This window comes from Xiphophorus couchianus, chromosome 17 (genome assembly GCF_001444195.1).
Source record: "Xiphophorus couchianus chromosome 17, X_couchianus-1.0, whole genome shotgun sequence".
Classification (NCBI taxonomy): Eukaryota; Metazoa; Chordata; class Actinopteri; order Cyprinodontiformes; family Poeciliidae; genus Xiphophorus; species Xiphophorus couchianus.
This window is the reverse complement of record NC_040244.1, coordinates 9304239-9317907: the sequence shown is the minus strand read 5'-3', so window position 1 is coordinate 9317907 and position 13669 is coordinate 9304239. Positions and strand designations below refer to the sequence as shown.

General features: G+C 34.2%; 1 protein-coding gene across 1 annotated transcript in view; it reads left to right on the top strand.

Moving 5' to 3' along the window:
* The window catches only part of nrip2 (nuclear receptor interacting protein 2), a 33295-nt gene that overhangs the window by 12197 nt on the left and 7429 nt on the right, over positions 1-13669 (top strand). Inside the window, exons 2-3 of the mRNA XM_028043395.1 lie at positions 7297-7611; positions 12853-12935. Of these exons, the coding sequence (XP_027899196.1) occupies positions 7297-7611; positions 12853-12935 (398 nt within the window). The remainder of the gene's footprint in view (positions 1-7296; positions 7612-12852; positions 12936-13669) is intronic.

Genomic DNA, 13669 nt, shown 5'->3' with positions numbered 1-13669 from the left:
GATAAATTCTCCCAGAAGTTGTTGCGATAAACGATAATATTGTTTTGTGACCATTTTCAAGCAATATAATGCAAGAACACATTCTCAGAGATCAATAAACTTTAAGAAGACATTTAAAATATCCAAAATAAGTAAACAAAACAACAGAAACCACCAATAAATTGAATTTGAAGTCTCTGGAAACAGAATTATCCTTCAGAAAAAGGAGCTATTTGAGACCAACGCACAAACTGAAGAGTTTTGTTCTTGTTTTTGGTAGAAAGAGAAAAACAATAAATCATGCAAATTGAGATTATTGAGCTTGTCTTAATGGATCATGCAATTAATTGATTTATTGCTTATTGCGACAGGCCTAATTTTACCAAAGTTCAAGTTTTAGTCCACAAATAACACAACCAAATACTAAACAGTGCTACAAACTGCAGAACACATTAAATCAAATTTCTTTTACAAGAACTTAGGCCTGTTGCAATAATACATTTTGCTGGACGATAAATCGTCCACAGAAGTTATTGCGATAAACGATAATATTGTTTTTTGAAACAGTTTAAGAAATATTATGATAACGGCAAAAATGATAATGCAAGAAGACATTCTCCAAGATAAATAAACTTTAAATTCTAATGAACATTTAACACTGGCACTGGAAAACATTTTAAATATACAAAATAAAAAAACAAAACAACAGAAATAAATAAAATGAATAATGAAGTCTCTATAAACAAAACTGTCCGTCAAAAAACGGCCCAGTTAAGATCAAAACACAAGACTGAAGACTTTTGATATCCAGTTCTTGGTGGAAAAAGAGAGAATTCTTTTAATTTGCACCAAAAAAACAAAAACACATGAATGAAATTTAAAAATCCTGATATAAAATCAAAAGCGTAACACATTGGGTTTTCAGACTCTCCCTGCACTGCACAGCCAGGTTTGCGCTGCGCATCAAGCCGCTGTTTGCATCGCGTTGCTCTGCCATAAACACATCAGGACGGCGAGTTATTGATGCAGCTTTTCATGCTCTCAGTCTGCTAACAAACCGCCGGCTGAGAGAGGCGAGAAAATGTGCCGAAACGTCGAGATGCGTCACCGGGGAGGGAATTTGTCACACTTGACAGTTTGTGAAGAGACTCTCCACAGCTTGCAGAAAATGTGCAGAATGACTCGTTCCAAGTCTGTCACCGTTGACCCTTTTCAGATGGCAAAATAAAAGCACAGAACTTAACAAAAGGTGAATTTTTTATGTGGATTAAACAAAAACTAATGGCAGAAGAAGAGAAAAAGATCAATGGTTTAAAGGATAGACGACTTGTTAGGTTTACTTAATTTATATATAAGGATTTTAGCCTGCAGATAATTCAATATGATGCTTTCAAAACTGCCAAAATAAGCAGCAAATTAATATGCCATCTGCTCACTACTATTATGCTAATAATCTTACAGCTGTTGATCATAACTCTCCATCCAGAGACATTAAATTATCTCAGAGGAAAACAACAAAACTGACGTTAGAGTCACGATCTCTATTCTCAAACGTTACCTTGAACTGATGATATGCAAAGATAAATAAAAAAGGTGGAGAAACATCCTGGGTGGATGCTATGCAAAACTGAAAAGATGCAGAAAATTGCACCCGCTGCTTTCAGATGAACAGGAAAGGTTGGAGGCGTCACATTTCTGTGCACCTGTGGTGCAGATATGGAGAAGAAATTGGTTTGACTGAAGAGATGGAAGGGTTTTATTTTAACCTCGGATGTATTTTGGATCATGCTTGAGTTGTTTAGGTCGGAAAAAAGGCTGATTTTCTTTTTGGTGAAAGGTTTGTGTTGATTTGAGTAAATCAGAGGCGTAAAACTCATTATCATTCTAATTAACGAGATGCCAATATATTACTAAATAGCCGTCTCTGCATTTGATATTTATTAAAATTAAAGAGCATCTTTTCACATCGGTCAGTCCCTCCAGGATTTATGATTGTTTTTGTGAGTTTCTGCAATGAGGATCACAGATTTTGTGGCGCTTATTTAGAAATATTTGCAACAAATATTTCATTAAGTAGATGTTTTTTGTTTTTCAAAGCCAACCAACTGCAAATCAACTGACCACCAAACTTTAAGACAGTGTATTCTTTTTTTAATTGGCCCAAAGTGTGAAATACTAATGTTTGGAGCTACGTATAACCAAAAAATATAAATAAAATCCAGCTTTTCTGGCTTGTTTGGCTTTCTAGCAAAATAAAGTTAAAAGTACCAAGAGTTGATTAGTAACTGGTTACTTACTTTTAGAAAAAAAATACTTCTAGGAGTATTTTTATTATGCTTTACTCAAATAATCTTATTTATCGCTCGTACTGGAGTAACATTTCAGAATATTCTACCCAATTAAATGAACGAATTAACCAAAAATTTACCTGTTACACACCTGCAGTTTTAGTTTAAGTCTCACAAGTTTTATATTGAAAGAAAATAATATAGAAAAAATATATTTTGGCTGATTTTGTAATTATGTTAATTTTATAACATTTCCAAATACATTTTGTCTGCTTAATATTTTTAAATATTAACGATTGATGTTTTGATCAGTTACTCAGTACTTCAGTCATTTCTTGGACGTCTACTTTTTACTTTTACTTTAGTAAATATGTTGAAGTAGTGCTACTCTTGGTATAATGTTCTAGTTAATTTAATATGCTACAGTTTCTTTTTGTCGTCTCCTGATTACGTTTGATCAGTTTCTCTCCAGACATCTCTACCATTTCCCGTTTCAACTCTACATTCAAACCAAACAGAACAAATCAATCTTGCATCCGATAATACGGAGCAAACGCCAACGTTATGATTAACCGCTGTCTGGAAAAGCACTGCTGCTGCTAAGCTAATTTGCTCCATAGCAGTCAGGACTAACCACCAGAAAACATGGAAAAACACTAATAGCTGACATTACGCTCAATCATATTAGCTTTCTTCCGTGGAGGATAATGGAAGCACTTTAGCAGAACCAGTAGGCCGTTTCATTTATATTATAGTCTGAACCGCTGTTGCTGCTAAACCCAGCCTCAGCAACAATCATGACTGATATTTAATATTAAATATTAAATATTTAATATTTAATTGCATATAAACTGTTTGGTTATCTTTCACTGGTAATTTTGAAAATCCCTGACTGTGTAATTTTGGTAATTGCCATTCAAGAAGCTCAGTGTTGGCCTGTTTTTCAATTCCAGAACCAGTGATGGTGTGTGTTTTAGATAATTTTCCTGTTTAAGGCCCAGCTGGGTTTAAATCGCACCAATCTGACGGAAACCGAAGGAAAACTGGTTAGGATGCTAGCCAAAGGTCTGATGAGCCATTTTCTAAACATGAGACAAAGATTGTGCCATTTACCACAATGAAAACCTTTAAAGAGAGCTTTTCAGCACGATGGTGGCAGCAGTATACTGTGGTGGAGGGTTTATACTGATTGATACAGCAGAGAGACCGCCTTTACCTTTACCTCAAAATAAAAGCTAGATTGTTAAACTTGGACACAGTTGGGTATTGCAACTACTCAATGATCGTTGCACGAATTAAAAAAAATGTTTTGAAAAGATAAATGAGGTTTAAAAAAGGCGCCTAGATCAACCTTAACTTTTGAAAATTTTGGACTAACCCTAAAAAATTAGGCAGCTCTCTAAAGAGATGTCAAATATTCTGCAACTTAGTTTGGTTTCGCAATTCTGACCCAGTATAGATTACAGGAAAACAAAAACATTTAAATACATTTAATAATCAGAAATTAAGATCACAGTTGTGTGTAATTCTTATGCTTGAAAGAATAAATATATATCGCAATAGACGTGTGGTAAACATTAATAGATGATACAACTGATATAATTCAATATTCACTGAACTCTGATAAAGAACCGCACAGCATTCTGGGAGATGTAGGCAGAGGAAGAACTTTAGCTGCTCAGCCTAAGCTAAGTTAGTGGAATCAACTTCACTCACTCTTTAGTTACCTAGCAACTCACTCATTCTTTGGTTACCTAGCAACAACCAGTTGAGTAACTTGTAACAGCAGCAGTTTAAAGTTTTGTCACTGCACCTCATAACTGCTTAAAAATAAACTGGAGCAACAGTTTGGCGGTATTTTAGGTATTTAAAATAAAAAGTTATTATTTAATGAAAATTAAAATAAAAAACTAATCAATAATTATTGATTGACTAATTTGAAACGCTTATAATCATGTTAGATTTTTCAGCAATTTTGTCTGGTCTTAAGAATTAACTGAAGATGTAGGTCAATCAATCCACATTATTAAAAACTAGCTCAAATAAATATTAAATACATTTTAATAATAATAATTTCCATAAATTCAAAATTTGAGTTTTTTCTTAAAAATTTCTATTAAATTAAAAATTTTACTTTTTTTATTTTTGATATTGATCTCAAAATTACTAAATTGTTTGGCAAAAATTTACTCTTGCATTTTACTGTTTGTTAAAAATCCGTCATTTAGAAATATTTTTTGCAAGGGATTGAAGGGACAAAATAAGTTAGAACAGTAAACTGAAAAAAAGAGAATGACGCTACAAATTAATTAAATGAGTAATCAAATTAATTTTGTCATCACTTTATTTTCCTTTTTTTAGCATGACAACTTAACTTACTTTGATTACTTGTAACAAATTAAAGTTATATTTAACGTTGGATCACTTGTTTTCTTTTTTCAGTGAACAAAAGGGTAAAAAAATGATAAAGCATTCTAATATCAGCAGTAAATGAGGAAAAAATAAATGGAACAAGTTAAGAATCAGTGATAAAAATGGGGGAAAGTGTCAAGTTGGTTCAGTAATGACGTGGGAGAAGAGGAGAGGTGCAAAGACGAGACGAGGGCATCAGCAGCAGCTGCTCAGCCCCAGCTGGAGAGACGACAAGAGGCCAAATCGAACTCTGTGACCTGGGAGGTGATTACCTGCTGGAGTGTTGCTGAAAAACAACCAGCTAACGCAGAAACCTCATTTTATTCACCCAATTTTATTGTTTATAAATGCCAAGAAAGTCAATTGATGTCTGCCAAAACACCGCCATGTTATTGTGGTTTCCATGACATACTCTGGGTCCAATTCAAATTCCAGTCAGGAATATTTGAACAGCAAACCAGGTCATATCAGCATGATTGTTAATCAGTGCAAAAAACCCTAAAATAATCACTGGTGTTAAAGAAAAACAGCAGCTTCAGTGTTTATAATTCGTTTACACATAACCTGAGACTTAATGGGTTTAAAAGCTGGACAACAACAAATTGCTCAACTGATTGCACAATTATGCAGAAAATTAATCAAAAGCCCAATCAGATGTGTTGGAGCCGATTCTCAAAAACACCTTGTGCTAATAGCTGGAGCTCCCATGAGACGAAGAGCAGGGACAGCCATGGCTGGACGGCTGTTTTTATGTTTGGGAACACGCTGCGGACAAACAGAGCGCTTTCTCTAAAGGTGTAATAGCTGCAGGCTGGTCACTGCAATAAAGAGAAGTGGAGGACAAAAGGACAACAGGCAACATGGATACATTTTAAACCACTGATTGGATTACTGCAATATTTAGCGAAGGATCATTCAGTTTATTGCTCAAACTAATCCATGTTTACTCCCGTTTCTGTCTAATAATTATATATTTTTTTGTCTGTTTCATTATTTTAATGAGATGCTGCTTGTAGTTTTCTGTCCTGCTGACAAACATTTCTTTTACCTCTAAATTTAAAGAATTAAACTTGTTCAGGTCTGTTTTTAATTGTTGATTCAAATAATGATCCTAAAATTCAGAGTTGTTCATGTAAACGGTCCACATTGTTCCTGATTCAACTTTCAATAGATGGAAAGAAAAACTAATGGAGAGAGGACAACCAGAAGGAAGGAGAAATGGAGAAAGAAGGACGAATGAATGGAGAGATGAATGGATGAATGGATGGGTTAATAAATGGATGGATGAACAGATGGATGGATGGTTGATTGGCTGGTTGATTGGTTGGATGGATGGATGGAAATTATCTTCCATTTTCACTTTAAAATTATGTTCTAATCAAAATCAGAGATGATATAAGTTTAGATTTCTGAAACATTAATCTATTTTGAATAGTTTGACAGAAGTTTAAATTATTATTTAAAGTTTAACTGAGTAAACAAGAGAAAAACAATCCAGTGCTCTGGTGGTATGATTTTCAGAGAACCCTTGAAAAAGACGGAAAGCTTTCAACCAATAACTCTGCAGGTCTGGAAAAGCAATGAGATTATAGAGCAACAGGCTGCTTAAATAAAATTTTCTGCTAATATGATGGTGAACAGACAGCCATGTTGGTTTGAATCTGACACAAAACACCAAACGTGCTGAGAAAATAAATTTTACTCCAGGCAGGTGGATTAAGGGATAAAAAGAGCTTTGTCACAACACCTTAAAACCTTTATAGTTCAAGGTTTGTCTAAATAAATCCCTCCCAGAGATCTTTCCACGGTAAAGAGCTTTTATATGCAGATTTAGCTTATTTTTATGACTTATTTCAGCTTTAAATTGGTCTTACGTCAACATATGCTACAACAAAATGGCCGACTATGCCAAATCAACACTTTCTTATTCAGAGGTCAAATGTAAGCTTATTGAAAGGCTACAGTTGTAAATTGAAGGTTGATGGAAAAGTAAAAAAAAGACTGCACTCTCTCCGTTAGTTAAAGGCAACCCATTGCACTTTTTTGAACAGCTTAGGATAGATCTATGGTCTACACAAAACATGTTAAACTTTTTTTGCAGAAAATCATTCTTAGATAATTAGATTTTAGTCTGATCATTTCTACCAACTTTGAGCTGCTTTAGAACATCTTGTAACTTTAAATCCAAATAAGCTGCTTCCGGCCACGCTCCCCAACTCAACTTTTACATAATTGCACAATGATGTGCAATTATGCTACCGTAGATCTTTGAAAAGCATTAGTAGAGCCTCCTGCACAACCAACGAGAATGCAGCAAGTGGTTTCTGGATGATGTGTCGACAAAACACTGGATTTGTCTTTTCCAGCATGGGCTGGAGTTCCGCTTGGGTTGCTAGGTGACAGGCTTGGCTGGGGTTGCTAAGTAACGGGCTGCGCTTGGCTGTGGTTACTAGGTGATATGTGATATTACATTCCGAGGGTGACACCCAAAAACACTTTAAGTTAATCCTTAAAAAAAATGGCTAGGTGAGTTTTTCAAGTGCTTGAGTTGTTTTTAGAATCAGTAGAAACTTTTTCATTACTATCTCAACATTTACATCTCAGTTTTTCTTTTTAGCAACCTCACAGCATCGTCCAGCGGCGCCTGCTGGAGGGAAACATCACGCGGCTCCGAGGCGAGGCCCAGGACGCCACCGCCAGGGTTCGCTCGCCGTTGGCCGACACCAAGGACGGACCTACGGACGCCGAGGAGCGGAGTGAGAGCACGGCGGATGACTCCACCGAGGAGAGGGAGTCTCTGGAGGAGAGCGAGAGGAGCCTCCGATCGGACGAGGAGGACGATAACAGCGAGGCCGCAGCCAGACACTCAGCCGAGAAGCCGGAGAGCAGGGACAGCTCGACCCGACTCACAGCTTTAATTATTCAATGCAAGGTATCACGCACTGTAAAACAGTCCGCCTGCATTTTTCCCTTTTATTCACCCACGTATATCTGCAAGCAAAGTGAAAACAAAAGGAGACGGGCTCCATTGTGCTCCTGTGACTCATAATTTAAAGCTCATTTTCACTTGAGAAGGAATGAAAAGCTCTGCAGGACCAGCAGCTTTCAGACTGGATCAGAATTACAGATAAGTGAGTCACAGAGACTGAAAATCTAAACGGGTCCAACATGGGTGAAAGTATAACATTTACTGCAGCAGAGCTTAAACAAAACCAAGTCGTGGTTTAAAACAAAACTAATGGGTTTCAGGGCAAAATTAAAAGTCAGTAAATTTGTTACCAACAAATTATGTTCATGGAACTCAAGTTTAGATCCGAGGCAGCATATTAGGGTCATTGTTTATAAAACAAGAGAAAATTTCCAACAGAAAATCTACAATTTTCTAGAAAAAACATGTAAATTTCTGGGTTTGAAAAGTCAAATATTTTCAAGAAAAAAACCTGGACGTTTCAGAGTTTGTGACTTTTGAAAAGCAGAAAATTCTCTTGGTTTTTTTTGAGAATTTCTGAGATTAAACTCAATTTCTGAGTTTTATTGTAGCAAAATTCTGACGTTCCAAATTCAGAAATTCTTGTCTTTTTTCTAGAGATTTTTTGAGCTCAATCGCAAAATTCTGGTAAATTCTCAACTTTACAAACTTTACCAAATTTTTCTAGCAAATTTTTGACTTTTTAAAGTCAGAAATTGTCTTGTTTTTTCTAGAAAATGTACAGGATTAACCTCAATTTCAGAGTTTTATTGTAGCAAATTTTTGACTCTTCAACTTCAGAAATGTCCAAGTTTTTTTTCTCAAAAATTTCTGGGATCATTCTCAATTTGTTTTTTGACTTTTCAAACTAAAATGTTCCACTTTTTACAGATTTTTTTTTTTTCCAAAAGTAGCTTATATTTAAAATTTAACCAGTGGCAAAAATAGCTAATATTTCCCTATTTTTATCTTTGAAAGAAATAAATGCTAAGATCAAACATCTCCTGTTCTCAGTGGTGTTTAAATAATGAATCACTGAATGCTGCCGATCTGTTAATATTTTAAATAATTCATCCCATTTTCCAGCACATTCAGCATTCTGGGTTTTATCATCAACTCATTAACAGTTCAGGGTTCTTGTGTTATTCATTCAGCGGCTATTTTTAAAGCATCAGGGATTTGAGAGGCAGCAGGACTCAGAACAAAGAGCAGGTTTCTGTGTCTGCTGATAAGCCTGCAAGAACAGAGCGGCCATCTTGGTCTGTGCAGAGCGAGCAGAACCACAAGAAACCCACTGTGCTCATTTCCACCAGGGCGGCAGATCGTCTTTGGTGAAGTGGATAAAGTATCGATTTATGACCGGCAGAGAAGAGTAAATAAATATGATAGAAGATGACTTTTTGAAAATCTTGGTATAAAACAACAAAACCGAAATTTATAATAGAAAAGAAGAGAGAAAGTCAAATTTCAACTGTAAATAGATGAGTGGGTGATAAGGATTTAGAATTTTATTGCTATATTTTGTGGTAATATTGTGATTATGGTTTTTAAAAGAAATCTGTACTGGTAACTGTACGACTGACTACATTCATAGCTCCAAAAATTTGAAATAAGATTCTTTAAAAATAATAAAATAAAAATTTTAATAAAATAAAAATTAATCACTTGGTGATTTGAATTACTAAGTGGCACACTGTAACTGCATTAAATCATACTTTTGAAGTTATTGGTATTTATTGATGCTTTTGTGGGACAAACAGTGAAGAAAATGGTAAAATACACACAATACTGACTGAAATTAATCGTGATGATAAATTTAAAAAAATTTCACAATAAATGTGTCAAAATAAGGAATTAATCAATTAATGTCATGATAAATTAAAATGAGCTCAATCATTTTCATTCTGATGATTGTTTTATATTTACTTTTTATTTGCTTTATTTAAAATATCTTCCTGTTAAGTGTTGTGTACAAAATTCAAGTTTATTAGTGTTTGAGAAAGCAAACTTGCCTTATTACTTGAAAATGGTCTCAAGAGAAAATATTATGGTTTATTGTATTAATTTTTATTCTGTCAAGCTTGGAAAAAACATTGCCCAACCATTTTAATCCACAATTGTCCCAGTAATTATGATAATCAACTATAACAATGTTGTTTTGAGACCATTTTAAGTAATGTATTCATAAAGGCATGTTCACCCTTTCAAAGATTAATAAGTACTCCTTAATATTTATAAAGGACATTTAACACTGGAATTGGAAGATATATATATATATATATATATATAAAAAAATAAAAACACAATAAACAAATAAAATGTGCTTACAACCAAAACCATAAATATTTTAATTCATCATGCCATTAATTGATTAACTCCAACAGAGCCACCTTTCAAAACAACCCTCTAAATAAAGTGAAATTTGCTGCTGGTTACATTTTAAACAGCTCTACAGTTTGTTAAAATATTGAACAACTAACAGTATTAAACTGATGATAGAGTTGTAGTTTATATGAGACTTTATAAAAATAAAAATAGTCCATACAGCTGAGCGCTATTTGTAGATTATCCGGGAAAATATCTAAATTATGCACCGTGTGGGGGTGGCGTCACCCCACTGCTTATCTCACAAGCCTGCAGAGCCGCCATATGCTGCGTTTACATCCCAAACTCTTCCTTTAATGTTCCTCTACTGACACCAACTTAAAGGTTTCTGAGGAAGGACCTTAGAGACAACACTTAGCATAAACCAGTCCAGTCTGCTGCACTACAGAAAGAAGCACATTGAAATGTCTTGCAGGCAGCAGAGGAACTGTGAAAAGAAAGAACAAAATAAATGTCAGTGAAAATAGGCCAGGCTGCCTGCTGAAGCTGCTACTCCAACACCTCACCTTTAGAAAATCAATGAGAGCTAGAGAATACTAGCTCCGCTAAGATAGTTCAGTTAAGCTAGGCTAGAAAGATTCAAGGATTCAGGATTTTTTTATTGTCATACCACCTTTGCTTGTTTGTGGTACGAAATCCCAGATTAAGAAATATAATTGTTCTGCCCAAGGCTAAAAGTTAGAAATAGCTCATGATAATTTAGTGATAAAAAATTTCAATATTTCTGTAATAATTTATGCTAAAAAGTTGGTCATTTAGTTTAAAAACATCTATACAATTAGTATAGGTATATCTGTATTTTATTTTTAAGGTGAATTCTGAGGTCGCATTGCATTATGGGTAGCAGAAGCAGTTAGGAAGACGTTTTTGGTTTGCCTATCAATGTGCAAACTTTGCCTTTTGTGTCTTAAATCTTTTCTTACTCCTTCGAAAGCAATGCCTTTTCACTCAAAGCTTTCATTGAGCTTTCCAAACAATTGTACAGAATCGTAAGCTGTCAAGAAGACAGTAATAAAGGAGCAAGACGCTCGGTTTCCTGACTCATTAAAATTGAGTTTGGTTTGCTGTTGATCTGGGTTAACATACGCTGTGTATCCAACACGTAGTGATAACAGAGCACTTATACACAAATAAAAAATAAATGAATAAATGATGAAGTAATTTATGTGATATATACTGTATGTAGATATGCATATTTTAAAAAAGAGAGAAAGCTAGCATCCAAATCTTTTAGCTTTTCTAAAACCAGAATTCATATCTTTAAATTTGTTTTGCTATTTATTGAATAATCCAACATGAACAGATCAGATTTAGTTTCAATTTGTCTTTTGTTTTACCAAAAACTTCTTAATATTCTTTGTTTTTACTTTTTCCACTGTAACATAATGCAGGATGGGTTTCTGTTATGAGGTTGTCATTCATTTTATTCTGATTTTAAAAAAGAAAAAACTAAAGAACCATTTATTTAGTTAGGTATGTGCCTATTGTTTGGGACTCATGTTTTATATCCATCATCGTATGTCCAAGTATTTTATTTTATTATCTACATATCAATGTTTTTTATGCCCCATAATGTTTATGATATCTATATTTTACTAGATGCAGTCTTTTGTGGGAATGTAAAAAACTGTCTAAATAAATTATTCATTCATAACTGTAAAATGTAAGCCTTGAGAAAGCAATAATTGTAATAACATGCAGCAATATTTGAACATAACTCAAAAGAAAGCCATTTAGAAATAGAAATCAGCACATCATTATCTTATAAATTTTCAATGTGAAAAACTAACGCCTTTCCTAACGAGGTTCAGCCAGGACACATTATGTTTTCAGAGTGGATTCTGATGAAAGCTGAGAGATTAAATCAAAGATGAAACTCATTAAATAGCTCTAGAGCTAATAGAGAGTGCAGGACTGGCCGCTAATTATCTATTATTACCACATTTCACAGTAATTTCTTCTAATTGTATGAGAGAAATGGTTGTAATAGACGCAAGATAACTGGTTGTGGGACGAGAATTTAATGTTATTCTTATTCAAAGACATGATTTAAGATTTGTGGCATGGCATAAACAGTAAATCACCTCTATGTTTTCGCTTCACTGTACTGTGGTTTGCAATTTGTTAAATGTGCACATATGACTCACTTGGTTAATATTTCATGGTTGGTGGTGTATAAACAGGAGAATTCAAAGTGCATTCAGCAGACCTATGAATCAGCATCTCCTGTCAGCAATATGAGTCTTAATATTTAAGCTAAACATCCCAAAACATCCTTAAAATAAAACATAGAAGCAGAGTGACTTCATAGCTGCTAGCTAAAGATGACTACCATTGGTTTTAGCTGTTAAATTGTCAATATCACATGATAAATCTTAAATGTACGCCTGCTATATAAAAGAAAAAGGAATGCAGTGCTTGACAACTAGATAACAAGGTGAGGAAAACGCTTTAATTAAGAAAAAATAGCGAGGGAGAAGGAAGTAGTTGACAATTCTGTTTCGGTTCAGCAAAAAAAAAGAAAAAGGCTACCGGCACAAATTTTAAAATTTAAATTAGCTAATCTACCACCGTCTCCAGCGTTGTGCGCATGCACGACATTTCCGGATAACATACATGAGCTCAACTTGGCAGCTTCATAGACACATTGCAACCAGACAGATTTGTGTAAAAGAGGGAAGATCAGCTTTTTAAAACTCCCTAAAGCTATACTTATGTGCCGCTGTGACAAACTTTTCCCTTGCGTGCAGAATCATTGCAAATGGGAAAATCCCACTATGACACCAAAATCCCCTCCTCTCTCTGAATCTCTCCTCTCAGTGCTGCAAAACTGAAGTGAAGGCATCCATCAACACTGGCAGCCTACACAACCACATCTCCACCTCCTGCTGCCAGAGGCTGGGGTAAGAAACATCCAGCTCAACACAACAAAACACACCGTTTTCACTGCGTTACTTCCTGTTTTTATAGCCAGACAAACCAACTATCAACAAAGATAAAAGTTCTAATAAAAGAGACTTTAAAGCATTAAAGGGAAATGTATTTAAATGGACTATCATTTTAATCAGTTCTTATCTTCAGTAATGATTTTATTTTATTATGGTTTATTTAACATACATTTACAAAATTGAGAAATATAAAAACATATTAAATTTTAATTGTTAAGGGGAATATTTCATTAAATATTGTCCAACAGGCAGGAAAATGGAGACTTATTAAACTGGCACTCAAGATAGCAATCACTATAATCTTTAATTAACCATAATGGTAGTCTTCAAGTGCTCTGGAAAAACACAAAATCTTAAATAATTTTTGTATAGTTTCTAGTGCAAATATGTTAGTTTAATTATATTTCAATTGTCCTAACTTACAAATAACTTTTCAGCAAGATGTCAGCTTGTTTAAAATCAATAATTACTTATTATTGATGAAAAACTCGAGTTCCACTTGCAGATCATTTAATTTACAAGACATTTTCCTCATGTTATAAGTGAAATAAACTGTCAATGGAAATACTTTTTAAAATCAAAATTAAGGAATTATTGACTTAAAATAAGTCCTATTTTTGCATGGAAAGTTACTCTTAAGTTAGTTTTGTAATACTTCAAGTGTACTAACATATTTGGACTACAAACCA